Consider the following 27,025-nt stretch of genomic DNA (forward strand, 5'->3'; position numbering starts at 1 on the left):
AATGATAGATCAGCACATACGAGAGGGTTTGATTGAATGATCATTCGTAAGGTATGTTTTAGGTATATGTTTATGTATCAGATGAGTGTATGTACAGATCGGGTTCCTGTATGTGTAAACATATGTATATGTATATGTGCAATGTTGATTGAGCTGCCTTCAGGTCCTTCAAGTCCTCACAGATTCTCATCAGGAACAACAATCCAGAAAGCCATAGCATCTGCCTTGACAACCTTCCTCTTAGCCCACTCAAGATGCCCGCCGGCACCCTCCTCATCCTCTTGTAGCGCCTGCGCCCGAACCCAGAACTTCCTCCCAACGCGCGCAACAACCCTCGCCCGAACAACCAGCAAAGCCGGGTTAGTCACACGCTTACGGTATCGCACATCCAGCTGCACCGTGAAGATCTTCCCGCGAGGATTATCTTCCCAAGCCGAAGTTTCCGATGGCGGGGAATCGGCAGATCCCGAGGGCGAGGTATGCGACGCGACAGCGAGAGACATTGCCTCGTCAATCAGGGTTGCGACAATGCCACCATGCACAGTGGATGGGTGTCCCGAAAGACCTGGACTCGCGAGATCATAGAGCATAATAATATCCGCTGGTGTTGTGCCCGGCGTGGGCTTCTTCCCGGCGGCGTCTTCCTTGGTTGCGGGGAGCCAGGTCGGGGCTTCTGACTGTGGGGGGGCAATGGTGCGCCGTTGCAGGGTCAGCACGTGTGGGATGGTAGTGGGCGTAGCCAGTGTTTTGGAAAAGAACCCATCTTCGCCGGAGGAGGTCTTGAAGCGGCGTGAGTCTGTTGGGATGGGGGTGTAGTCCTCGGAGGAGAGGAGGTTGTTTGCCCATTGATTGGAGCGGAAGTGCTCGATGGCGGGGGCCGTTTCGGCCATTGTTCAAGATTCGGGGATGCTAGGTGTAAATAAGGAGAGGTGCCCAGGTGTACCTGCGACGTTATCGGACCCAACTTTGATTCACCATACCGGGTTGGACCTCGGTTGTCCGAAAGTCCGAATCGGGTATAATTGTCACATCACGTGAGGGATACCTGATTTTGTCGGATTCTAGATCCTAGGAGATACGCAAAATGATTTAGACATGGTCATGAGTTATCTCGAATCCCAGATTCATATTTTTCCGGGTTTGGCAGCGCATTGAGGCATCCAATTGGAGTCTCACTCAGGTATGTAATCAGGATGACACAAGCAAGGAGGTGGCTGCTGGCCGATTGGAATTCGGGGGTTGGAATGCTGGACTCCATTGCCGGTAGGGGTTTCTGCAGGACGGGAATGGTGCAGTAGCATGGAAGGACAGAAACAATAGTCGGTGCATCTCGATATCTGAAGGAAGTCTTTGTTATGTCTCTGATCTACGGGGATCAGCACTGCAGGGGACCCTGAAAATTGGGGTGAGATAGGGTAAGTTAGGGTAAATTAGGGTAAACGATCAGGGATCAAAGGGCACGGGTGTTGCATTCGGTTGGAAATCCCTCAGAAACAAGTTCTTTCCTTGGTATGCATAGCCAAGGGACGTCGGTGCCTTGGCACCTTCGGTTGTTATTTAGCTGCTCTAGGAAACGTGCTTTCCCTGCCTCGCTCTCTTCCAGTTTCTTGCTCTGAATCTTTTGATCTTTTGGTTACCTTGACTCCTCTCTACCTTCATATCCATCTACCTTCTATTTTCATCCACATCACTCATAATGCACTCCTCAATCGTGCTCCTCTCCACCCTTGTCGCCGCGGCTGTGGCTCAGAACTCGACCTCCTACACCTTCCCTCAAGGTTTCAACCTTGGCATGGTGAAGCCCGATGAGCTGAACTCGTGGTGCCAGGGCCAGCGCAACGTCTGCCCGGACATGTGCAAGGGCTCGACCGACGTCAACTCCTGCGATTCCGTAAGTTTTTCATCCCCTGGGCCATTGACACCCACTGATAGGTTCAATCACAGACTACACTGCAGTACCAGTGTAAGTGCAGTGACGGTACCACCCCCGACTCCAGCCAGTACATCCAGACCGTTCCCTTCTATGTCTGCGAGTCCACCTTCGGCCAGTGCATCAATGCTCACCCCAACGATGCCAATGGCCAGAAGGCTTGCAAGAGTGCTGCGAAATGCGGAAGCAAGAACGCCACTGCCTTGAACGAGATCGCTGAATCTTCGTCCACCTCCACTTCGGCCACGAGCACTATGTCCATGACCACTTCCACTTCGTCAAGCATGACCAGCTCCTCCTCTGTGGCTGCTGAGAGCACTACCAAGAATGCCGCCATCACTCTTGGTGAGGACTACTCGACTGGTATCATGGCCGGTGCGATGTTCCTGGCTGCTCGCATGTTCCTGTAAACGAGCATTTCGCACCGGGGTCGGTTTCGAGTTGGGTCTATTCCCTTCCATAATCCTATTATATTGTCTCAGCGCGATCACGATTGTTTTCCTGCTTCAAAACCCCCTGATTCCCCGTTCTTGAATACTTCCATCCTGCGTTGATGTTATCCACTTATTTATGTGGCGCCTGTCTTTCCCTTTTCACTTAGCGAAGCATGAAGTGTCGGTGCTGGCAACGGTGTCCGACTGTCTAATAATATCGAAAGCTGAATAATTAGTCCAGGTGTGTGATGCCGTCGTAGTTGTAAATTGCTGTCCTTGAGTTTGGAGTGTAGACGTTGGGTGCGGCAAGTGGTGTTCCCTTCGCCAAGACTTTTTGTAGCACACACTGAAATTTCTCAACTTATCGATAGACTCCACCGTCAAAGAACCTCTCTTCCTCCCCCCTTCTCCTCCCACACCACACATCATGCCCGCTCCGACCAACACCCTCCTGATTGAGGGTTCGTTCTCCGAGCTCGCCGAGGAGTTCGCCCAGTACATCGATACCCTCCGCAAGGACGAGACCCTCCAGTCCGAGATCGCCCCGCTCCTCCAGCCGATCCGCGAGCAGGAACAATCTGAGGGCGAGCCCGACCTTAAGCAACGCGATGAGATTCTGAAGAAGCTCGTTGGGGCTGCGACCGCCTTGAACGGTGCCCCTGAGAAGGGTAAGTGGTCGAATTGGAGGGATATACGGACAAAGAGAAAAAAGATATTCACGAATATCGACTCGGGATGCCGCCTTTTTTTGTGGGCGCAGAGGACTAACCTTGGATGAAACTTGCAGAGATCACCCCCTCCTACAACCTCCTCGTCCACCTCATCCACCAGTCCTCCGATGTGGACGTCTTCCTTCCTCGCATTTGCACCTACCTCGCTAAGCCCATCACCACCTCGCCCCAATTCGGCCCTACTTTGGCCATCTCCATTCTCACCACCATCTTCAATACTCTGTCCACCACCGATTCCAGCCGGTACCACGTTCTCCTGGCTATTGTTGCCGTCATCCGCCAGTCTGGATCCGGATACGCCTTCGAGGCATTGAAGCCCCAGTTGGCTACGCAGCTGCCCACATGGTTGTCTGCGTGGGAGTTGGACGCTGAGGAGACCCAGAAGTTGCATCTGGCGATCGCCGATGCGGCCACCGCGGCCGGTGATGACGACCTCGCCCAGTCGCACGTCCTCCAGGCCCTCCAGACCATCCCCGCTGCCGATTCCACCAAGCCCGCCGCTCGCGACCTGGCTGTCCGCGCTCTCGCTTCTGCTCTGCGCCGCCCCGCCGTCTTCGACTTCACTCCTCTGACTGCCTCCGACGCCGTTCAGTCGCTTCGCTCCAGCGACAGCTCCCTCTTCGAGCTGTTGGAGATCTTCACCTCCGACACCCTCGACGCGTACGAGGACTTCGTGAACGCCAACCCTCTCGCTTCCATCTCCGGCGGCGTTCTCGCCGAGGCCGCCGATGCCCTGCAAACCAAGATGCGTCTTTTGACCCTCACCTCCATGGCTGCTTCCACTCCCTCGCGCTCCCTCCCCTACGCCACCATCGCCTCCGCTCTGCGTGTCCCCGCCTCCAATGTCGAGATGTGGGTCATTGACACCATCCGCGCCGGTCTGGTCGAGGGCAGGCTCTCGCAGCTGCGCTCCGAGTTCCTTGTCCACCGCGCCACCTACCGTGTCTTTGGCGAGAAGCAGTGGGCCGAGGTCCAGGGCCGCCTGATGGTCTGGCGCCGCTCTCTCGAGGGTGTCCTGACCGTGATCCGCTCCGAGCGCGAGCGTTTCGTCCGCGAGGGCATTCAGGCCGTTGAGGAGCCCAAGAACGGCGACAAGGCACGCTCCGGAGGTCTCAGACGCCCGCAGGCCTCGCAATCCCGCGAGGTTGATGCTGCTGGCGAGTAAGTTGGGATGAACTGCATGGAATAGGTGTTTTATGAGGTTGAGTGGAAATCTCAGAACACAAAAAATTCTTTTTTTTCCGCTAATAGAGGGGAGAGGGGAGAGCCTTTCTTCTTCCTCATGCATTTCTACTATTTTTTTTTTTTTTTGTCTGGCCAGTTTGTAGGGATGGAAATACTGGTCCTCCTCCCCCGTTGAGTTTGGGATCCCCACGAGTCATGTCTGTGTTTTTTTAAGTCTTGTTTATGTTTCCTGGAGGGACAAACTCTGTTTTATGTCCGATCAAGAATAACAAATTTCTTCTAGACCTCATCTATTGAGTAATTGGCCTGGAGTAGATCGAGTTCCAATATCCTCAAGTGGTCAAGCTTGGAACGAAAGAGACGAAAGAGGTGTATGTCTACGGTGGCCCCGCTACCAAAGGCAGTGCCCGCCAGTCAATAAAGCTACAATACTCGAAACCACATGGAAACCAAATAGACAAGTACAATCTATTGCTCTAAGTACCTCAAACTATAAAACATCACCAAATATCAACTCAACACATGTGCAGACACCAGCCCCATCTAAGCCTTCACAGGATGCAGACCACGAGCCTCAATACCAGTCTTAACCTGCGCAAAGACATCATCCACAGATCCAGTAGCCTGAACCTTAACAACCTTGCCCTTCTTCTCAAAGTCATCAACAACAGGCATAGAGGTCTCGACAAAAGTCCTGAAACGCTTGCGAATCGACTCAGCATTATCATCATCCCGTCCACTAGTCTCACCACGCTTCAACAACCGCTTCTCCATAACCTCCTCGGGACAATCCAGGAACAGCACCAACTCAGACGGACAAACAGTGGCCTCGAAGAAGACAGCCTGGTCCAGCTTGCGCGGGAATCCATCAATCAGGAATCGCGCCTTGGTACCAGCCGGGGGAGGGCTGGTGGCGAGCATATCGGCCATTGCGTTCGAGAGAAGAGCGACGGTCACTTCCATGGGCACGATCTTGCCCTCTGTGATGTACTCCTTGATCATCTTTCCGTACTGAGATCCTTCGCGGATTTGCTCGGCGCGGAGGAGGTCGCCGGCGGAGAGATGGACGAAGCCATAGTCGCGGACCAGGTTTGCGGATTGAGTGCCCTTGCCTGAGCCGGGACCGCCAAGGAAGAAGACGACTGTCACGTCGTTTGTGGAGAAGCGGGGGGTTTGGGTGGCCATCTTGGAGTGGGTGGGATTGAGGGGTTGTTTGTTTGCGGTTTGGAGGTTGGAGGAAGTAGGACTCTGGTTGAACTACTTTAGTTGGAGGGGCGAGTGGATTGGCCGGTGCGAGATTTCACAAGGAGAGCGTAGGAACCGGAGGAGATGGCGATGAGGATGAGGATGGGGATAACTTTGAATTGGTTGCGACTGTTTTGGGGGGCTGAGGAGGGGCGTTGGGGTTGGCTGGAATTGGACGAGAGGCGGTGGGGTCCCGAGGATCGTGCGAGAGACGAAGATTTAAAGGACTTGGAGAAGGCTCCGGTGAATTGACGTGAGAACAGCATTGGAATTGCGTGAGGTGGTGAAGAAAAAAAAGGAGGGAGTTCGCCGAAACGGGATTAGCTGATCGTCTTGACATCGTTTTGGGAAGCTGACGGGCCCTGCCACATGGTGGTGATGCTTCCGTCAATCGTTTGCTATATTCGTGGAATTTTCGAATCTGACAATACTATGATTTTATATCATTCAGACATGTTATACCATCTATTGCTGGCTAGCTTGCCTTAGACTGCCTGAGTACTGGTCAACTCGCGAGAATGAGACGGGGACCCCTATCCCGCACCCCACTATATCATCCTCTCTGAGAGGGAAGCTCCCTTGTCTATCATACGAAGTTCACTTTATAAACACAGAAACAAAAACACATATCCCATACTGATCCAACTTTCATTCATTCTTCTCTTGGAGATAGTGACACTCTTGATGGGATCAGGGAGAACGAAGAAGCGTGCGTCGGACTCTGTAGTGCTAGCGAGAGCTGAGTTGATGGGAGCTGAGGGATGAGATCAATAAGACTTTAGTCAGCGAGGATCTGCTGGAGAAATTATTTGATGGTGCGATGTAGTCTTGTTTTATTCATCGTTTAAGACTTGGTTTCTGGATATACCTTTTCCAGGAGTCTTTGATAGACGAACTTCTGCTCCTTTAGCAGCTTGGAACATCCTGCCGCAGTTCCATGAATCCGCTCATATTCGGCAAAGTGACTCAAGGTACTCTGATTACTGCGTAGATACAGGAGATTGACGAACAGAAAGGTAAAGGTGCCCAGGCTTGACCGGAGGTTGTGACAGGTTCTCCCTTGTAGCGAGTGGATCTTCTGAAAGAACGAAGGAAGTGAAAATCTAGAGGAAAAGATTAGTGGCTACAATCTATCTGAAGCAGCCAAACGGCAAAAGTAATTAGGCTTTAGTAAATACTTTCCTTCTCCTGGACATTTCCTAAGATACTAGAGGCCCCCTTGAGTTTTCAGTATATTTATGCCCCCTAGAAGGGCTCTCCTATCCCGAAGAAGCTTGTTAGTGGTACTAGGAGTTGGTAATCAGAATTTCTAGGTCGGTATAAGGAGCAAATTTAGCTAACATATTCCCTCCCCAAGATGATCAGTCGATCCACGCTTCAAATGTAAGCTGGAAAAGAGACCATGATATACCAAGAAATCCAACAAGAGGTGGCAGATCGAGACTCACTGATCTTGGGAAGGAGTTGTTTACCTTGCAGGCAGGGGATTTTTAGACCGATAATGCAGAAAGTCATGCTAAACCATCGGATACAACAAATCATCCGGCAGGATCTCGATTAAGATTCGAGATAAGCCTAGAAACTTCATCGGACTTATCAATGTCTTAATAAAGGGCGTAGGTCAATTATCTCATAATAGGAGCTGCAGCAAGTTGTTTACTATTTTTCAATATCAATAGAACCATGGAAGTGCCATACTATAAGAGAAAGGCGCACATATCCAAAGTCAAGAAAGTCTCAACTTTGGGACAGCCGCGGTAGCTACCTGCTTCAACATTCTCGAGCCAGACTGTGTAGTACAATTGGTTAGTGCTTTTGATCTTGGCCAGGTCTAGTCATAAAATGGAGCAACTTCTGAATTCTGCAGCCTTATATTCCCGGTATTGTTGTATTTGAGAGTCCATATGAGAAAATATAGTGGAGACCCGGACGAACGAGGGGTCAAGAGAGGGGCACGATGGCCCTTGCAAGAAAAGTATCATATTGAGGCTCTGTTCTAGACCTAAGAGTAGATCCAAAATGTCCCGCTATACCTATCTAGAGAGCCTCATGTTTTAGAACCGTGCGTTTCTCTTGACGTGGCAAAGGACAAATTTTTAGGATCGCGCAATTATCCCAAAGCTCCGTTTTACCTAGAAAGGAATCCTTGATGATTGGAGGAAACTTGCATACTCGGGGCAAAAAGCCGCATTAGACCAAAAGGTTCAGCATTCCAAGTATTTCTTAGTAGAAACTTGGAATAACCAACATGGAATATGAGAGATCGAGCCTTGGCAGAGGTAGGAAGAAGATCAAAATTAAGATGAAACCCCTCATGCGTGATATAACAAGTCACATTCCACCATCCGAAGAGGCCGGACAGCTCTCGGCAAAAGGACTCGGCAAAACGAGCCAGCCTTACGAGGATCCATCACTCCAGAAACAAGTTAAAGCTCACACCCATCTCCATGAAACCGTTAGATCTGACCCAAGGATCATGCACCTCAAAATTCAGAAACGTTGAAACGTTGAAACGGCGATGGCTGTCATCGTACCTTAACGCACATATGCAATGCACGGCTATCCGCAATAGGCTATCAGCCCGATAAGCTTGCCCCTTCTCCCCGGGCCCAATCCCAAGTCCAACCCAAGACTCAATTTTATGACCGAGGCACATCCACAGGTTGATGCACCATGGGTTTTACGCATTCGCTGGTTTTTGAGGTCACTTTATCAGACTCGTTTCACGTAATCTAACTAGGCGAGGCAAGAGCTTCAGCTCCAGGTGTAAGTTGTCTGTTCGCGACCGTGGCGAATCTTTCCAGGGATGGAATTAAGCTCCGATAGCGCCCGACTTGGTATTACTCAGTCACGACTACTCCCAAAAAGACCAGGACGATGATTATCCTCCCCACCCTGCGCAGTAGGATGTCCACGTTCTACTTCCTTGTAATTTCCGCCTATATCAACTTATATTTAGGGTTGGCTTTGAGGTCGCTAGTCTGCAGCGCTATGTGCGCCGGGCGATTAGGTTGAGACCCAGAGCACCACTTTTGCTAGAAGTAAAGTGGGTACCAACCTTAGGAAATACACTATCGTAAGAAGGCTGACGGGTCCATTCCCGGGCAATTACGCGTACCGGATCATCACCTGAACTGCCGACGATCCTAATACAGAGACAATTCAATGGAAGAGAAGAAGGGGGGACGGACAAATTACGAAGCTCCGACTTTGGCTTTGAGCCGTCCCATGGACACCACTAGCAAAATCAGGTAGCTAATCGTGGAGATCATTTCTAGTGCAGAAACTCAGGGCACGAACCACAGTGTTGGGGACTACATAAAGTTAGGACCAGGGTCGCGGATCCACCGCGCTAAGAACCCTATTCTCCAGTCGTGGCTTGATTTGCGCGTGTTTTGGGGGTTGGACCTGTCGCCTGTCATTTCCTTTTTCTTTTCTTTCCCTTTTGGTTAGGCTTTTCCTATCCTAGTAGGCATTGACCGCCCTCGATCCACAGTAAACAAAGGTTGTAACAGCATGAGAGATTACCGTGATCGGGTATCGTTCAGCCGTCGCTGAATAAACCTTAGTACATCCAGGTTGTACTTGAAAATATACAGAAAGTGCGAATCGTTGGGCGGGTACTGATTGAGGCAGCATTCCATATCGCCTTCGTCGCAGTAGGCCCTGAGTGAAGGGGCGTAGGGATCGCACCATTCAGGATGAAGGCGCGGGTATAACTTGCAAAAAGGTCGGTGTCAGTGTCAAAGTCGGATATGATCGGCGTGGAGAGGAAAAGTGGGAAAGACTTATTTTACTTACGCCCACTCCGTCGGTGCAAGACCCCACGTCCCAGGATTCACCAGGGAGATAGGTCTCTTCACCGTAGGTGGCAGCCGCGATCACTATTGCGGGTTAAATAACGAGGTACTAGAGGCTGATCGAATAACACACTTACCGTTTCTGTTGTATGAAGGCTCCAGGGCGGGAACAGGATACAGCCACAGAGAGCTAGTGCCACAAAGGGCGTCCATCAGGACGATTCCACCCTGGATGGGGATTCAGCTTGTCACCATTTACAGTACGTAAAACGCGAAAATTGTTTTCAATTGAAAGAAAGGAAATACTTAGAAAAAGAGGGATGATAAATCAACTGCAGCACGTACCAGTGAGTACCCCATGAGGAAGATTTTAGAATTAGGACAGCTGACGACATACTCTCGGACGTATTGCTGCATCATTCGGGCGCCGTCCGCGGCTGCTATACGATGGTCCTCTAAGCCGTGCTTATAGGGCAAGGCCACACTGCTGGAGCCCGGGATGAGCTGTAAGATCAGGTTTTGGATGGAGACCATCACATTCAAGTGATCGCCGGGACCTTGGCCTCGGGCTAAAATGGCGTGGACACCTGTGGCGCACCGCTCCGGGGGTACGGCCTGGGAGTAGACGGGCTGGATTCCCCAGTCCATGGCCCAACTAAGGGTTAAGACGAGCTTCTGGAATAACATGACGTGTATGGCAATTGGAGGAAAGGGGTGGAGACAGCGGATCGAGAATGCTATGATTGAGCTATCGGGGTTTGGCTTTTTCGCTCACATATTATTTTGCGCGCCGTCGCCACTTATTTAATCTTGGGCCTCTTTTAGGTCTCACGTGGTGGAAAAAAAAAAGAAAAAATAACTGCTTTGTCTAGGATGATTCCAGGACGAACGAGGAAGGAGATTGTTTGATAGAAAAGCATAAATACAAGAGGAATAAGGTGGTGGGAGTGCCATTTGACCCGTGTGCGACGATAGATCTGGAGATTGGGATCGACAAGCTTCCGGCCAGTTTTGTTCCCAAGGGTCTGATAGTTCAGAGGGGGGAACTCGGATCGATCGAGATTTCGGCATGAGGAGGCCGCATGTGAAATGTGAAATTATCCTATAGATGGCTGAGACACCGGGAGGTGTCGATCCTCGGATTCATGGATCCATGGGTACCTCTCCACGGTTCCGAAAGTTGAAGGTTCGGCAAGGTAGGGCCAACTTTGGGAAATGGATAACTGGCTGTCAAAAAAAAAAAAAGAGGTAGAGTTAGTTACACCGAGCAGGGGCCGACGAGGGGCTCGACCCATTCGGCCCTCTAAAGGCTATCTACAGTTGCCGGGTAATCGGGAGCCCTGAGCTTGTTCGGGAACTCGGGAGCCCTGTGCATTTGGGTTGCATGAAACTGTTATCGACACTTCTGGACCAACGTTTGAACCCTCTTGTATGTTTGTATATTGTAGATAGAATCTAACACTCATCTCCAGCTGCAACCAGTTGACGGACGGCATCTCCTAGCTCGGTAATCACTTTGCCGGACCGCGGGATGGTGTGTCCTTTGCCGGTATCGAAGAAGATCGCGGTATCAGGATCGCAAATATTGTAGAGCGCGAAGGCGCCGTGGCGGAAAGGATCTGAGACAGTAAGGATCAACGTTAGCCAAATGTCAAACACGCCAGGGGATTTGCTCTTACCATTCGCTCCCACAACGTGGAGACTGGGAACGTCAACCATGTCTTCCTGTTCGTCGGCAAGAATGAGGCCACGGCCTGGGATGACTGGAGGCCAACCAGTCACGAACACGGCGGATTTGATCCGGCGAGGGCGGCCTTCTTCCTTCTCGCGCCGCTGCTCATCCAGGATAAACGTGGCTGCTATCCCGGCACCCTCACTGTAGCCAATGATGCCGCCGATCTCAGGGTCCTTCTCTAGAGTGTCGTAGAGATAATCCATGACCTGCTGGTGATTGAGCCAGACTATCTCGCGATCGCCGATCAAGTTCCGCATGATATCCTCGGAATTGTCACCAACGGGGATCTGACGGACTCGGCTGATCAAGGAATCCTCGGCGGCGCCACCATCATCTGTCCATCGGTAATGCGGGCCGACGCCGAAGTATTCCGCGAAACCTGTGAATGGGCATGAGATTTTAGAAAAAAAAAACCTCAAAATTGAGTCTGGAATAAGTTACCTGGTGGAGGGGTAATCTGCACCGGTCCGTTAATGTAGTTGAACTTGATATTGTCGGAGTCCAGTTCCTTCTGGAGCGGCGCTGAAACAAGACCGTTAATTCAAAAACCAGGCGAATGGAAATCAATTTCGGTCGACCTTACCCAGCTGGATACTGATATTCTGTGAGAAATGCGTGAGTTAGTGGTGATCGACCAGACGGAGAGCTTTCCACATACATCAATGTTGCCAATGGCACCGTGAAGACACAAGTAGTGCATCCTGGGGTTGTCCTGACCGAAGCTTCGAGGGTAATGTTGTACAAGGTCTACCGAGAAGCACAAGAGAGATGATATGGGGAGAAACAGACGAGATAGAAAAAGGGCAAGAACGAGCCAAGATAGCTCATCTTTTCCATTAAATCAGCAATTCCCTCCGAACCCATGTGATCGACAGTCCCCACCGGGATCCACAAGTTCATCGAAGCTCGTGTGGGTTGCAAAAACAGAGTGTAAATGTAAATTGAGTCGAGTGGAGCAGGTCCCTGATTTTGTGTCTAACCCCAACTGAGCTGCACAGCAGGTCCAAGTTACAGCTTCCCCGTCCAATGCCATTTGCCCGATGCTTATCACCTCGGCGGGATTCTTTTTTGAGATTTGATTTAATTTATTCTTTTTCCGAATGGGAGAAAATCAAATAATTATTTTCAAATATTATTTAATATAATATCTCATCTCAGAAATTGTTCTACAAGGTAAGGATGCTCAGTTGATCCCTTCTCAAAGGAGGCTCCCTATTTAATCGTTGAAGCTGCGCTCGTTCCATTCTTGTCTTCTCTCATACTTCTCACCTTCTTTTTTTTTCTTTCCTCTTTCCACCACACTTGGGCAACCATTCGTTATGCATAGTACGAATGGCATGAATGGCACGCACCAGGAGGAATCCCCTGCGTTGCAACCAATTGCAATCATTGGATATGCCTGTCGACTATCGGGACAGGTCGCCTCGCCCGGCGACTTATGGGAGTTGTGTACTCGAGGTAGGAGCGGTTGGGCCCCAATCCCCAAGGACCGCTTCTCCCACGGTGCCTATCACCATCCCAATCCCTCCAAACCCGGTACCTTCAATCCAGCCGGCGGTTACTTTCTAGACAAGGATGTTTCCCGATTCGACGCCCCCTTCTTCAATGTCACCGTTCAGGAAGCCATTTCAATGGACCCCCAGCAGCGTATGCTGCTCGAGACCTCCTTCGAAGCTTTGGAGAGTGCTGGCATTCCCAAAGAGTCTCTTGCAGGTCGCAATGTGGGTGTCTTTGTCGGCGGCAACTTTTCCGACTACGAACTCAATAATCTGCGGGATATCGAGACTATGCCTCAGTTCCAGGCCACGGGTAATGCATCTGCCCTCCAATCCAATCGAATTTCTTACTTCTTTGATTTTTCGGGTCCGAGTTTCACTGTCGACACTGCGTGTTCATCTTCTCTGGTCGCCCTTCATTATGCCGTGCAGAGCTTGCGGAGCGGCGAGTCCAGCGAGGCACTGGTTGGTGGTTGCAGATTGAACATTCTTCCTGATTATTTTGTTTCTATGTCTATGTCACAGTGAGTACTCTTCTAAAGAGGCTGGAGAAAAGGATCAGTTCTAACGCTACGATATTCTAGACTATTTAACGATGACGGAAAAACATATTCCTTCGACGAGAGAGCGAAATCTGGCTTCGCTCGAGGCGAGGGTGCGGGCGTGGTGATGCTCAAACCACTTGATGCTGCACTGCGCGACAAAGATCCTATTCGAGCCATAATCGCTAATTCCGGCGTCAACCAAGACGGAAGGACAAAGGGTATTACATTGCCGAATGAGTACGCGCAGGAGGAATTGATTAAGCGTGTGTATAAGGACGCTTTACTCAACCCCGAGGACTGCGGCTATGCTGAAATGCATGGCACTGGAACCAAGGCTGGTGATCCTATTGAAGCGCGCGCCGTGCAACGGGCCCTGGGAGGCGGTCGCACGGCCAGAAACCCACTCTATATTGGTTCTGTGAAGTCTAATATTGGCCATTTGGAAGGTGCCAGTGGTATTGCCTCCATCATTAAGGCTGCTATGGTCCTTGACAAGAGTCTCCTGCTGCCGAACTGCGACTTCCAGAAGCCCAACCCTAATATCCCTCTCAACGAATGGAACATGAAGGTCGTGACCACTACGCGACCTTTCCCTCGCGGCAAGAAATATATCAGTGTCTCCAACTACGGTTTCGGAGGTACCAATGCGCACGTGGTGCTTGAAAAGCCTCCCGTAGCACCATCCTCTGAAGATAATGCGGAGGCAGATGGAGATCCCAAGCGCCGACTGTTTTTGATCTCAGCTGCCGACAAGGAGTCTCTGAAGGCTAGAATCCAGGACTTTGGTGTCTACTTTGAACAGCACCCTGAGGTCTTCGAGAATTCGCTTTTTGGCAACTTCTGCTATAGCACTGGAAGCAAGTTGTCTCAGCTTGCTTACCGCGTTGCTGTTGCGGCCACGTCACTGGATGAGCTTGGTATGCGTCTTGCTCAGCTGAAAATCAACCCGGCTCGAGTGCTGGGCGCTCCCAAGATCTCCTGGGTCTTCACAGGCCAGGGCGCCCAATGGGCTACTATGGGTATGCCGCTCATGGAAGAGTATCCTGTCTTTGCATCTGCCATGGAACGAGCCGATCAGTGCTTGCTTGATCTCGGCGCAGACTTCTCCCTTCTCGAAGCGCTTCGGCAGGAGGCTTCTGTATCCGAAATCAACTCGCCGCATCTCAGTCAGCCGGCCTGTACGGCCCTTCAGATTGCTCTGACTGACCTGCTTTGCTCTTGGGGTATTCAGCCCGACTCTGTCGTTGGCCACAGCTCTGGCGAGATCGGTGCCGCCTATGCGGCCGGAATTTACGATCTGGAGGCTGCCATGGCACTTGCCTACCGCCGTGGTCAAATGACTTCTCTGCTGAAGAGCAGTTACCCGGGCCTGCATGGAACCATGATGGCTGTTGGTGCCAGCCCAGAGGAGATCAAGTCGATGCTGAAACTTCTCAAGTCGTATGCTACCATTGCTTGCGTGAACAGTCCTTCCAGTGTTACCATCTCTGGAGATGTAGATGCCATCACCGAGCTCGAGATCATATTGAATGAAAAGCAGCTCTTTAACCGTCGTCTCAAGATCGACGTGGCTTATCACTCTGACCATATGAAGAATGTTGCTGAGGCGTACCTCAACGCTATTGAAGCTATCAAGCCTGCGACAACAGGAACAGCTACTTTCTTCTCATCCGTCACTGGCGAGATTGCTGAGCCGGCTGACCTTGGTCCCACATACTGGGTGCAGAATTTGACATCCACAGTCTTGTTCGCTAACGCCCTTGGCAAGATGTGTGCTGACGACGAGTACCGACCAAACATGCTCATGGAGCTTGGCCCTCACTCTGCCCTTAAGGGTCCCATCCTGGACACCCTCAAGGGCGTTGGCTCATCCGCCTCCAAGATCGGCTATGCGCCCACGGTTCTCCGTAACGTCGAGCCCTCGCAGTCCGTTCTGGATGCCGCTGGAGCTGCATACGTGCGTGGTGCCGCTCTCAAGATGACCGAGGTCAACTTCCCCACAAGCAAAGCCAAGAACCGCTCCTTCTTGCGTGACTTGCCTCGCTACCCATGGCAGCACGGTACTCGTTACTGGCATCAGTCTCGCATTGCCGACAAGCACTGCCACAGAGACGGCAAGCGAAATGACATTCTGGGAACTGCAGCTCTGTACTCAAATGACCTTGAGCCTACATGGCGTAATATTGTCCGCCTTGATGATATCCCTTGGCTTCGTGAGCACAAGATGCAGGGCATGAGCGTGTATCCCATCGCGGGATACCTGGCAATGGCCACCGAAGCCGCTCGGAGACGTGCAGAGACAAACGATGTGGCATTCTCTCAGTTCGAGTTCCGTGAGGTGAAGGTGGGTGCAGCTCTCGTGTTGACTGACGATGTTGACGCTGAGACTACCATTACCCTTCGTCCCTACGCCGAGGGTACTCGCGGCAACTCTGATATCTGGGATGAGTTCCGCATCTGCTCGTGGAACACCAAGCGCGCCTGGACTCAGCACTGCACGGGTCTGGTTCGTGTCCGAGCCAACAAGAAGCAGCAGACAGCCGTCTCCAACGTCGCCAAGGCTGAGCTGAAGCACATTGGTGTCCAAACTGAGAAGGTGATGACCGCCGCTACCTATAAGATCGACACCCAGAACATGTACCAGGTCCTTTCCGAGGTCGGTGCTGGCTACGGACCTTGTTTCCAGGGGTTGGAGAACTGCTTCTCTGACCCGCGCCACTCGCGCGCAGATCTGTACCTCCGCGATACCAAAAACGTTATGCCTAAGAATTTCGAGGCCCCGCTTACCATCCACCCCGTCTTCCTGGATGCGCTACTTCACCTTGTCTGGCCCATTCTGGGTAAGGGTCGCATGGAGCTCGATACGCTGTACATGCCTACTATGATCAAGAACCTGATCATCAGTAACAACATGCCCACCGCTCCTGGTGACTTTGTCAAGGCCTGGTGTAATGGTGGCCCCAGTCTGCCAACTCCCGAGCCCACCAAGTTTGACCTCTGGGTGACTCCTCAGGACTCTACGGAGGTCATCATCAATATGGAAGGCCTGATCATGACGCCTCTGAAGGAACCTGGTGCGGACAGCGGGGGAAAAGTCACTGACTTGTGCTACAAGTTTGAGTGGCTGCCCCTGGCTGAGGCTGAAGCGGTCCCTGTTGAAGAGGTCGAGGAGCCCAACGGTCAGATGAATGGCCATGCCACGGAGCCCAATGGTGTTCATCTTACCAATGGTCACGCTACGAATGAAGAACTCACCAATGGAGAGCTCACCAATGGACATGCTACCAATGGGCTTACCAATGGTCATGCCAATGGTCATGCCAATGGTCATCTCACTCTTGAGGAGAAGGCCCATGTCAATGGCAATGGAATTGCCAACGGTGTCAATGGCGTTCACACCGAGGAGCTGTTGATCATGCAGTACGGCAAGCCCGACGGTATCGCTAACAAGTTGGACGAGGCTGTCTCTAACGAGACCTTCAACTGGAAGCCTTCGATTTGCTCTATGGAGGAGACTGATTCCACCGAGAAGCATGTCGTCGTTCTCCAAACCGGCAACAAGTCCCTTCGTGATCTTACTGTCGAAGGTTTTGATACCATCAAGAAGACTCTGCTCGGCGCTTCTCACGTTCTCTGGGTTTACCGTCTAGACAACCCTGACGCCCAGATGATCGTTGGTCTTACCCGCAGTCTACGCTCCGAGACTCTGGCTAAGGTCGCCACATTGGGACTTGAGACCGATGATATCCAGAAGCCTACCCCTGCCATTCTGGCTGCTATCAACGCCCTATGGCCTGCCGAGGGCGAGAAGCCCTGTAAGGACTTTGAGTTCCGTGCCCGTGGCTCCGACCTTCTTGTGCCTCGCATTTCAAACGATACCGCAGCCAACTCCTTCGTTCACAACGAGACTCACGAAAAGACCATTACGAATCAGCCATTCCATCAGCCTGGTCGCCGTTTCAAGCTTGAGATTGCTAGTCCTGGTGCTCTCGACACTTTGTACTTTGCGGATGACATTGTTGGCCCTCTGGGTGACGACGACATTGAGATCGAAGTCATGGCAACAGGTCTTAACTTCAAGGACATCGTCGTCACAATGGGTCAGCTCGCTCAGCCTTGGATCGGTATTGAGTGCAGTGGCGTTGTCTCGTCCATTGGAAAGAACGTCACCAGTCTCCAGGTTGGTCAGCGTGTCATGGCTTTGCCTGAGGGTGCTTACTCGACCTATGCCCGCTGCCATGCTACCAGTGCCGCTCCTATTCCCGAGGACATGTCATTCGAGGTTGGTGCGACTGTGCCAGTCGTGTTCTGCACAGCTTACTACGCCCTTGTTGACCTTGGCCACCTCGAGGCTGGTGAGCGTATTCTAATCCATGCCGGTGCAGGTGGTGTTGGCCAAGCAGCTATCATGCTGGCACAGATGATTGGCGCCGAGATCTTCGTGACTGTCGGCAGCGTTGAGAAGAAGCACTTCCTCATGACGCAGTACGGTCTCCGTGAAGATCACATCCTCTACTCTCGTGACTCGTCCTTTGGCCGTGGCATCAAGCGTGCTACCAACGGCAAGGGTGTCGATGTTGTAGTCAACTCTCTGGCCGGTGATCTTCTCCGTGAGACCTGGGAGACTCTTGCCCCGTTCGGACGCTTCATCGAGATCGGCAAGGCTGATATCACCAAAAATACCCGTCTGGATATGCTGCCGTTCGAGTATAACGTTAGCTTTGCTTCTGTTGACTTGACCAAAGTTGCCCAGTACAAGCCTAAGCTGATGAAGCGTCTTCTTGATAACGTCTACGAGCTTATGACCAAGGGAACTGTTTCTCCCATTCTGCCTCTAACTACATACCGGATCTCCGAGCTCGAGACGGCTTTCCGTACTCTGCAGACCGGTAAGGCAATGGGTAAGATCGTGGTTGTTCCTCACAAAGATGACCAGGTCAAGGTAAGATCAATCTCCCGTATGATGAAATCTAAAGCTAACTCTCTCCAGGCCGTAGCAGCCAAGGTTGGCTCATCCATCCTCAAGGCTGACGCCTCCTACATTCTCATTGGAGGTACTGGTGGTCTCGGACGAAGCATGGCCAAATGGATGTCCTCAAAGGGCGCACGAAACATCGTCCTCGTCTCCCGCAGCGCATCCATCAATGATAAAGTCCAGGCCCTAATCGACGAGCTCGCCGCCGTTGGCACAACAATCAGCGTCAAGGCCTGCGACGTATCCAACGTCAACTCCGTCGACAACCTCATCAATGAGATGAAGGGACTCCCACCGATCCGCGGTGTCGTCCACGGCGCAATGGTCCTCCGCGACATGCTCTTCGAGAATATGACCCTAGAGGACTTCCAAGCTGTAACATCCAGCAAAGTCGAAGGGGCCTGGAACCTGCACCACGCCCTCCACAACTCACCCCTAGACTTCTTCATCGCACTCTCCTCCGTCGCCGGTGTAATCGGCAACCGCGGCCAAGCGGCCTACGCCGCCGCCAACGTCTTCCTCGACGGATTCATGGAATACCGCCGCAGCCAAGGTCACCCTGGAACCACAATCGACCTGACCGCGGTCCGAGACGTTGGCTACCTCGCCGAAGTCGACAGCAAGCGCCAACAGGAAGTCCTCAAGAACATCGGAACAGATGGCATGGCCGAAGCAGAAGTCCTAGCCCTCTTCGCCGCCGCCATAACAGGAGACCTCTCACAATCATGTTCAGGCCAATGCATCACTGGTCTCAGCCTCAAGGACAGTCTAGACCACTTCTGGGCGCAGGACGCCAAGTTCAGTGGTCTATACGAAGCCGCGAAGGAGAACCATGGAAGCAGTACCGGGCGCGACGGACCGTCTTTGCCATTGAATGTGCAGCTTGCTAATGCAGCCTCGAAGGAAGAGGCACTGGGGATTTGCTACGAAGCGCTTGCGGCGAAGCTGGCGCAGGTGCTTGTTCTCTCGTTGGAGGATATGGATCCGACTATCACGGTCGCGTCACTTGGGTTGGACTCATTGGTTGCTATTGAGATTCGGAATTGGATTGCGCGTGAGGCGAATGCCAATGTGCAAGTTTTGGAACTGCTTTCGAGTGGCTCGTTGATGGCTTTGGCGGAGATCATTCTTAACAAGTCGTCGACTTGATTTTGGTTCTTTTGATGTTTTATTTACGTTTTCATGTCGGATTGGAGCTTGGTTTCTTATTCTTGTATGTCCTTCTTTATGACATAGAGCGCTTTTTCAATTCACATATTTGTATTCTTCCTACCCTTTATTTGGACTCAATGTAGCTTCCCACATGAATCTCGAATCTTCCAATCTGTCATCGAGTCCAACGTGTCCTATGACCTAATCTCTAGCGAAGCTCACTCAAGCCTTCTCCCACAACCCAAACCCTCCCTCACAACCCACCACCCGCCCACTAGGTAGCACTATTGACCATTGACCCAACGCAAAAATCACAACCTCACGGCTAAGTCCGTCTGATCCCACATCCAACTCCAATAAAAACCCTCACCAGAGCCCCATCCAGACGAACAGTGAAAAGAACCGAGCGCAGCTTCTAGATCCGCCACCAGCCACCGCCGATCTCAAGCCGCAACCCACAACGAACCCTCGTGCGCTCCGGCTGACGCGGCCCAGAAGTCGCCAGTCGTCAGCTCGCGCCACCGTCAAAGACGCACAGTTATTCAAACCAAGGGGGTTTATTGGTAGAATATTATCTTTGAATGCTGTTATTATTGGTAGGCTTTAAATACTGCATAATCTATGGATCTATGGGTTTGCTATAGGCTTAATAACGCGCCTGCATTGCGGGCATTTTCGATCTAGAAAGTACCTATACAAAAGTAAAAGTACAACACATGAAGCGGCGACTAATCCTACTACCTTCTATACTATAGATGAGACGGGGCAAATCCAACGCATTGCCCGAAATTTTCAAAAATGAACACGTCAAGTATTCCATCTCTTTAGCCACCCCCTCGGCCTGAATTACCAGAACAGGAAACTGGGTACACAGATCAATTGACTGCCCCCATTGTATTATCCGCCATATGCTCAAAAACGAGAACACAGTACACTGCGGTATAAACCCCGAAATGGTCATCGCCGAAAAAATGACTGTTCTTCGCTGGACGTCATGGCTGATTTTCAAACAACACAAACGTGCATCCCTGACGAACCCCAGTCGTGGGGCAGGACGAGATGGGTCAGCGAGTGGGAACATTAGAAAACGGTTAGGCGGTGGAATCAAATTGAATGGAGGGGCTGTTATTCGATGAGCCAGACTGGGATTCCCTGTGACAACAAAATGTTCAGGACAGATTACCTCTTATATGCCCGGAGCTAGAGATACATGGGACAGGGAACCAAAATTAAGGCGGGGCTTGGTATCAACCGGTGTTTGAGAAAGGATGATCATGTATGAGATTATGCAAGTATGTACATTGACTTGATTCGTCCAAATAAAGATGTAATGACAAGTGTCAAAGGTAGTATTAGACAAGAACGTGGCGAACCCTTGTTATGTTGAACGAAGATGGTCCAAAAGAGAATGGAAAAAAAAAGATGGGTAAAAAAAGAAAGAAAACCCAAAAAGAAACGCCAATGGGGGTATGACATGCGTGGGACGATCATGATTTGATTGTATATACCCAAGTCCTCGCTGCGATGTTTTCGTTGCGGAGCCGACATCGACATTCAATGTCTGCGTCTGCGGTATTTTTATTTCCCCGCGCCCTCTTCGCCGGGAAGGGGTGACGGGGAGGCATGTATAAATGGGAAGATGCAGATACAACGCTGCTAGTCATGCAAAGGAGATATAATATATGTATTCGCCCGGGGCGGATTGCTCACTCGGGTTGTTGCGAGCGCAGGTGGATTTCTTCCACGGGGATACCCTCTTCTGAGGGGACATGCTGGTAGGAGCGTCGCTTGCGGGCTTGTAGACAGCGCCAGATGCCGTAGATGACACCGCCGGTGGAGCATGCTAGCAGGATGAAGATGAGGAGACCGCCGATGCCGCGGATTACTTCGTAGGCTCTGTACACGGCTTTTGCGACTTCTTTGGCGTCGGCGTAGGATGTGTTGTCGTGGTCCATTGCGTCGGAGGTGGAGTCGTCGGACATGTCCATGCCGTCCATTCCGGAGGAAGAGTCGGTAGTGTCGGTGACGGTCTTGTCGGCTTCAACGGCATCCGTGGTATCGGTGTTGGTATCGATGGTGGAGTCGCTGGTGCTGGTGGAGCCCTTGTTCACCGAGGCGATGATAGACGGGTCATCAGGGGACGGGCCAGAATCTCCCAGGAAGCCGACGGCCATCCAGTTCTGGGGAATGTCGCTGCGAGCGACACGAGAAGTGCTCATGACATCGCCGTTGACATCGACAGCTTCGGCGGTGATCCAGTCCATGTAGCCGTCGACAATGTACATAGTCTCGAAATCGGTCTTGGTAGCGTGGCCAATCTTAACAGGCTCGCCGTGGTCGTAAGCCTTAGCGTACAAGTTCCATCCGACAACATCGGTCGCACCGTTCCAGCTGACGTAGATGATCGTGGTGATGTCCTCTTCGCTGGTACCGTAGACAGAGGCCACGACGTCCGGAGGTGTGGTGGGACGGCCGATAAAGTCGGATTTGTAGGCACGGTAGGTCGAGTAGCGGTCTCCGACAAAGCGACTGGTCATCAAGAGGTCGCCATTGGCGGCGTGCTCGCTCTGGTAACCAAACTCACTCCAGCCAATGAAGACGTTGCCGTTAGGTAGAGTTGAGACACTGCCACGCAGGCGGGTCAAGTCACTATCTGGGCGGTTGATGCGGCTGATGACGCGGGCGGTCATGGCAACGGTGTCAATTTCGATGAACAGGGCAGACGACAAATTCTCGTCGTTGCCTCGCTCATCGGAGGCGTTGTTTAGCATCGAGATCACGTGGTGGGTACCGTTGGAAGAGACGAATTTTACATCGTGCTGCTTAGAGAAGGTAAAGTCCATATCGAAGTCACTCTCGAGACCGCCCAGGCGCCACATAATATGGCCATCCTCGCCGGAGATAAGGTAGACCGTGTTAGTGAACCGCAAGGAGATGATATAGTCTCCAGCGAGGTTCTTGTCAACAGCGTTGATGTGGACGTAGTCCCAGCCCGGATCACCCATGGGGTTGTCCCAGGCATGAAACATGTTCGATTCATGCAGGGGGATGTGGTCAAAACTTTCCCACTGAACCAGAATCTCACTGGTCTCCATATCCAACTCCACAAAGCCACCGGAGACGATGAAGCTGGACTCCGCCGGACGTCCGAAATCCTCCATGCTGATCTCTCGGGAGCGGTAGGTACAGGCCAAAGCGGTCTTCCCACCGGGCAAGATGTTGAACTCGTGCATGTTGAAATCGTGCAGGTCATTCAAGACATTCACTTCGGTCTCGACATGGTAATGTTTGTTCATCATGACACCCTTGCCCTTACCCGGCCCATCTCTTTCCCAGTTGACAATCATTGAAATGTGAGTCTCGTTATCGGCTGAAAGGTCGTGTACCGCGTGGAAATCGAAGACGTTCTGGTTATCCCAGAACAGCGAACCGGCCCAGATGAGCATCTATTCGGCCTGTTAGCACGTGACTCATCTCCTGGTTCTCCGCGGTTCGCATGGACCATACCCCATTGTCATCGTAAATATACGGGCCGACCTGATATTGCTGGTACTTCTTGGTGGCCATCTCGGGGCTGATCTGGCCGTAGGGCGCAACGAACCAGTAGCCAGGCTCGGCACGCGCGCGGTCGAGGTAGTGAACGTCCCATCTCAAGGCTCGGACTTCGGGTAGCTGGATACGAGTATCAGCATCTCCACTTACGGAGTATCTCCAGGTGCACTCACTGTGACAAAGGACATCAAGTCCGCGTCATGGCGCTGTGCAACCACATTATGCAGGGACGACAGTAGTAACAACGCGGAAAACAACATGACGGAAGGAATGGCTAGGAAGAAACTTCCCGAGAGAATGGAGGGTAAAGAAAAGAAAGAGAAGGGGAACGAGAATACACGAGGCCCTGGAGACAGATGACACTCGCCCGGAGCGCAAGTCACAGTGGAGTTCAAGTTCAAGTTCAGGAGAGAAAGAGGTCTTGGCGGTGGACCCAAACGCTGACATTATTCGACGTGGCGCGGACTCCTCTCCTCTCGTACACGACCCGTATCTTTAGCCCAGAAAGGATTCGATCGGGGTGCCTGGTTCCACTGTAGTCTGTGCCGCGCAATATATACACTACTGTACACTCTCGAGCTCGTCTTTGCCCTGGTGCGCACGTACTCCTATGTTGCGAGGCCACACCGCACTCTCGTTCCTGACCTGAAGAGGCGAATTTCGGAAACCCCGGTTCTCTCCCGGCTAATCAGTCGAACGCTCAGGCCAAGCTGTGATTAGCGGATACGAACTGGATCCCAGGGGGCAGCGTTCTTGGCATTTTGACTATTCTGGGTTTAGCGATGAGAAAGTGCGTCGTGGATGTTTCCTTCTGCCCCCCTGACTCCATCTCCACCGCGGGCTGAGAGATGACGATTGTTACGGAAATTGAAAATTTTGCAATTTTCTTCCGCTTTAACCGTCAAACGGCCCAGTCGATCTCTCCACTTAATCTCAAAGACCTAGAACAAAGTGTCGGCAATTAATGTGGGTTGCTCTTAATTCTTAGCTGTCGGGCCCGGGTGGTCCGATTCAGATTTGGTCTTGTTTTGGTTTCAATACGATCTTATTCCCAAGGCTAAGCATTTATCGTGGCTACTCGCAATCAGATCTCAGCAACAGATCCATCCGTATGATTTCGTAGCCTTAGTCTCAGTCGTAGTCCATAATTCATAATTTCCCTAGGTTCCTGAATGGAGCCCCGTGCGTATCCCAGTCATGTCCTGGTCAAAATCCAAGCTAAGCCCCGCCCCCATTCGACGCGTAGCCAACAATGCACGGCTCGCGCGCGGCCTGGGGCTCGTAAGTCCCCAACTCCGCCGCCGCAATCAGCAACAGACCCTCGGTACCAAGCAGATCGGTCAGGTCCAGCTCGGGCGCCATCGTCATTCCACACACCTGCTTCAGATCCAGCCGAGTCAGGCTTCCGGGTCCAGGATGCGTGATTGCATCAATCGCGAGTGCCCATGCAAGGGGGTTGTACAGGACGCCCTCGTGCGTATAAAACCCCCCTGCGGGCTGGCCGGGGCAGATGCTTTGCAGATGCGCGAGGATGACGCCGACGTTACGCGTGTCCGTTAGGAGGGCGGATGCGTTGGGGCCGGACATGGGTTCGACGATTTCGTCGAAGGAGGAGTAGATTATTGTTGTTGGTACGTATGCTGAGTCGCCGGAGGAGGAACGGAGGGTCTGGATGAATTGGGAGGTCCAGGCTTGTTGGAGGATGGAGGGTGTGCAGGCGATGTAGCTGAGAGCTGGACAGATTACTGCTTCAACAACGGTGCCGTGGAAGTCGGGGCTCATGGCGATAAAGTCTTGGAGGGCTGGCCGCGTCGAGGGCCAGTATTTAAGGGCCCATTGCGTGTTCAGGCCACCCTGGGACCAGGAGATTATGGCAGTTGGTTTACTGCATACCGATGAGATGTAGTTGATCGCATATGCGACGTACTCGGCGTTGACTTGCGCATCGTTGAGTGAGGCTCGTGGCAGGTTCACCCATACCACGTCAGCATCGGTGCTGTTGCCGAGCTTGCTAAAGGTATAGTACCAGGTGGTTCCGGATGGAATGGCCGTGCCGGGAATCAGAATGACCGGGGTCTTTCCGTTGCGGCCATAGCCGAAAGTCTTGGGGATGTGAATGGCTGATCGGAGTGTTCCTTCGGACAGCGAGTATGGTGCATCTCTCTTGCTCTTGGGGTATATCGCGTCTTTGGGAGCCGGGTGCCGGTTGTCGAGCGAGTTCAGCTTGCTGTCAGTGTATCCGTTCAAAAAAGACAGAATCTCCGGGGGGACCAGGCCAGCTGCAGTGATACCCTGGGCGATGTCCACAACGCTGGAAAACGCTTTTAACAAGCCAGAGCTATGTTGGAGGGCGGACAACGCTTCCTCTGGAGTGCTTGGTGTGGGAATAGACCTGGCCTGCTGAAGGTCCGACACAAGATTAGAAAGCACCTTGGACTCGTGCTCTTCTGCCGCATTGGACAAGGTATTGAGGAGGTTTATATTCGCGACAGGAGACGTCTGTCCCAGCACCCTGGCGAGCGGGATTGCGCCATAGACCAGGCCCACACTGATAAGATGGAGTCTCATCTTAATGCCGACTATGCGATCCACCCCGTGTACCTCACGAACATGCGGGGAGGCATCTCCCGCTTCTAAATAATGATTGAGAAGCCATTATACCCGGTCACGCCTCGGCTCCATGTGTGCATTGAGTCTCATTTCTGGGTAATTGGGGGATCGTCAGAAATATAGGGGTCTAATGGGATCCAGTTACCCCGGAAAGCCAGCGAGGTGCAGATCATCACTGATCAGGCCTATGAGAGAGTAAACTTTCTTTCATTTTCTTAGTCTTCTAGAGGCCAGTGCTAAATCGGCAATTGAATCAGCTTTTCCCCCGCAGATCGTCGGTATTCCCCGTGGGGCCAATGCGAAAGGTCTAGAAAGATCAGATAGGGGTCAACAAAGGACCCGAGGATCTAAATCATTTCCATATCACACTAGCAAGGCGAGTACCATGGAAGCATGTCTTTGTGAATGAGTTAACGTACTTTTGAATTAGAATCACAACTGGAGTTGGATTTAGCATTGGAATTGGAATTCTTTTGTTCTTCCACAGCACCCGTTATGGATGTGACCGATCCATCAGATATGGCAGACGGCAGACGGCAGACGGCAGGGCTGAGGATACGATGCCATGTGGGAGATCCCCACTCAATCTTCCAAGGTCATCGTGCACAGCGGTGTTCCATAGATTGCGCAGTTACAGTGGCCATTCGGGGCCACTCGCCTTGGCGACGAAGTGAGTGTGCAAGCATGGCCTTAGCGGGATCACGGTACCATGTGGTACCATAGATAAGGTCTCTTTCGGTAAGTGACCCACTCCATGACGGTAGTATAAGCAATGTTTCAATGTTTCAACGTTTCAGTTCCCCAGATTGTCCAGCTCCACAGATACAACTATGGCACGTGGGTGATGTCATGCCATCCGCCAGTCGAACAGAACAGTTCATGATTCAGGCATGGCATTGCATTGCAGATTACAATTTGCAGATTACAGTCTATGCGTGCCGAAGGGATGCATACTACATAAAGACTACCTTCTCGGGCGATGTCCGAGAATGGTTACGTGCTAATCACATACACCCCAATCATCTGCACGGGCAACAGACCATGGATAAAACCTAGGTAGTGATAGACTATTGAGATTTAGGCAAATGTTTCAGCTCCAAGTGCTACGAGACTCCACGAGGTTATGTAGTTGGGCGGTTCCACATGAGTGTAACGGTCCCGGTTAGTTGGGCTACCACCGTTGCACTCAAGGGGGTCATCGAGTTATGTACGGCATACCACAACTTGAGGAATTTCATCTGGTCAATAACAACAGTAGGGTATTGACATCCCAGTCTATTTCTCGATTTCCCCGCTTGACTTGTATCCTAGGACCTTCATCCTGTCGACTAGAGAGCTGTGATATCGTGTAGCGTAATCTAACAGAGCATTACGCGGGTGCCACCGCAGACTACTTGCCTGCTGCCCACTGCCCACTGTAAACTAGATTACCATACGGTAACACGCTACCCACTCTCGCATTGCGACACCGCAAGGGCTTCAAGTTGCACTCCGAGTGACACTGTTAACCAGGAATGGGCCAATGTTGATCCATGCTTCTCTCCCTTTCTCGCGGCTCTCTCGAGTGGGGAGTCTCTGTCTCTGTCTCTGTCTCTAACACAACCTCTGCTACACCCCGATCCACCTTCAACACTA

At 51.8% G+C, this 27,025-nt stretch overlaps 10 protein-coding genes across 10 annotated transcripts; 3 read left to right on the plus strand and 7 right to left on the minus strand.

Annotated features, from left to right (window-relative positions):
• Positions 1-176: 176 nt before the first annotated feature.
• N7443_000796 (RelA/SpoT) lies at positions 177-890 on the minus strand (the record flags this gene model as incomplete). Its single annotated transcript, XM_056880852.1, has 1 exon — positions 177-890. One exon carries the CDS (start codon positions 888-890, stop codon positions 177-179), a length of 714 nt encoding a protein of 237 aa, XP_056746090.1.
• Positions 891-1,696: 806 nt separating this feature from the next.
• Positions 1,697-2,340, plus strand: N7443_000797 (uncharacterized protein; the record flags this gene model as incomplete). Its single annotated transcript, XM_056880853.1, has 2 exons — positions 1,697-1,891; positions 1,945-2,340. The coding sequence occupies 2 exons, from the start codon at positions 1,697-1,699 to the stop codon at positions 2,338-2,340; spliced, it is 591 nt and encodes a 196-aa protein (XP_056746091.1).
• A 451-nt stretch (positions 2,341-2,791) lies between these two features.
• On the plus strand, positions 2,792-4,260 carry N7443_000798 (PCI domain protein; the record flags this gene model as incomplete). Its single annotated transcript, XM_056880854.1, has 2 exons — positions 2,792-3,032; positions 3,152-4,260. 2 exons carry the CDS (start codon positions 2,792-2,794, stop codon positions 4,258-4,260), a joined length of 1,350 nt encoding a protein of 449 aa, XP_056746092.1.
• Positions 4,261-4,823: 563 nt separating this feature from the next.
• On the minus strand, positions 4,824-5,465 carry ura6 (uridylate kinase ura6; the record flags this gene model as incomplete). Its single annotated transcript, XM_056880855.1, has 1 exon — positions 4,824-5,465. One exon carries the CDS (start codon positions 5,463-5,465, stop codon positions 4,824-4,826), a length of 642 nt encoding a protein of 213 aa, XP_056746093.1.
• Positions 5,466-5,542: 77 nt separating this feature from the next.
• On the minus strand, positions 5,543-5,791 carry N7443_000800 (uncharacterized protein; the record flags this gene model as incomplete). Its single annotated transcript, XM_056880856.1, has 1 exon — positions 5,543-5,791. One exon carries the CDS (start codon positions 5,789-5,791, stop codon positions 5,543-5,545), a length of 249 nt encoding a protein of 82 aa, XP_056746094.1.
• A 3,258-nt stretch (positions 5,792-9,049) lies between these two features.
• Positions 9,050-10,012, minus strand: N7443_000801 (uncharacterized protein; the record flags this gene model as incomplete). The annotated part of the gene is made up of 4 exons (XM_056880857.1): positions 9,050-9,244; positions 9,327-9,409; positions 9,463-9,553; positions 9,671-10,012. 4 exons carry the CDS (start codon positions 10,010-10,012, stop codon positions 9,050-9,052), a joined length of 711 nt encoding a protein of 236 aa, XP_056746095.1.
• Positions 10,013-10,780: 768 nt separating this feature from the next.
• Positions 10,781-11,760, minus strand: N7443_000802 (uncharacterized protein; the record flags this gene model as incomplete). Its single annotated transcript, XM_056880858.1, has 4 exons — positions 10,781-10,944; positions 11,005-11,439; positions 11,502-11,582; positions 11,610-11,760. 4 exons carry the CDS (start codon positions 11,758-11,760, stop codon positions 10,781-10,783), a joined length of 831 nt encoding a protein of 276 aa, XP_056746096.1.
• Positions 11,761-12,379: 619 nt separating this feature from the next.
• N7443_000803 (type I polyketide synthase) lies at positions 12,380-19,225 on the plus strand (the record flags this gene model as incomplete). Its single annotated transcript, XM_056880859.1, has 2 exons — positions 12,380-13,080; positions 13,141-19,225. 2 exons carry the CDS (start codon positions 12,380-12,382, stop codon positions 19,223-19,225), a joined length of 6,786 nt encoding a protein of 2,261 aa, XP_056746097.1.
• A 1,709-nt stretch (positions 19,226-20,934) lies between these two features.
• N7443_000804 (uncharacterized protein) lies at positions 20,935-23,040 on the minus strand (the record flags this gene model as incomplete). The annotated part of the gene is made up of 3 exons (XM_056880860.1): positions 20,935-22,674; positions 22,736-22,900; positions 22,954-23,040. The coding sequence occupies 3 exons, from the start codon at positions 23,038-23,040 to the stop codon at positions 20,935-20,937; spliced, it is 1,992 nt and encodes a 663-aa protein (XP_056746098.1).
• A 958-nt stretch (positions 23,041-23,998) lies between these two features.
• Positions 23,999-25,348, minus strand: N7443_000805 (putative lipase; the record flags this gene model as incomplete). Its single annotated transcript, XM_056880861.1, has 1 exon — positions 23,999-25,348. The coding sequence occupies one exon, from the start codon at positions 25,346-25,348 to the stop codon at positions 23,999-24,001; it is 1,350 nt and encodes a 449-aa protein (XP_056746099.1).
• Positions 25,349-27,025: the final 1,677 nt, after the last annotated feature.

This window comes from Penicillium atrosanguineum (assembly GCF_028827265.1).
Source record: "Penicillium atrosanguineum strain IBT 20685 chromosome Unknown utg000001l_segment0_segment0, whole genome shotgun sequence".
Lineage (NCBI taxonomy): Eukaryota > Fungi > Ascomycota > Eurotiomycetes > Eurotiales > Aspergillaceae > Penicillium > Penicillium atrosanguineum.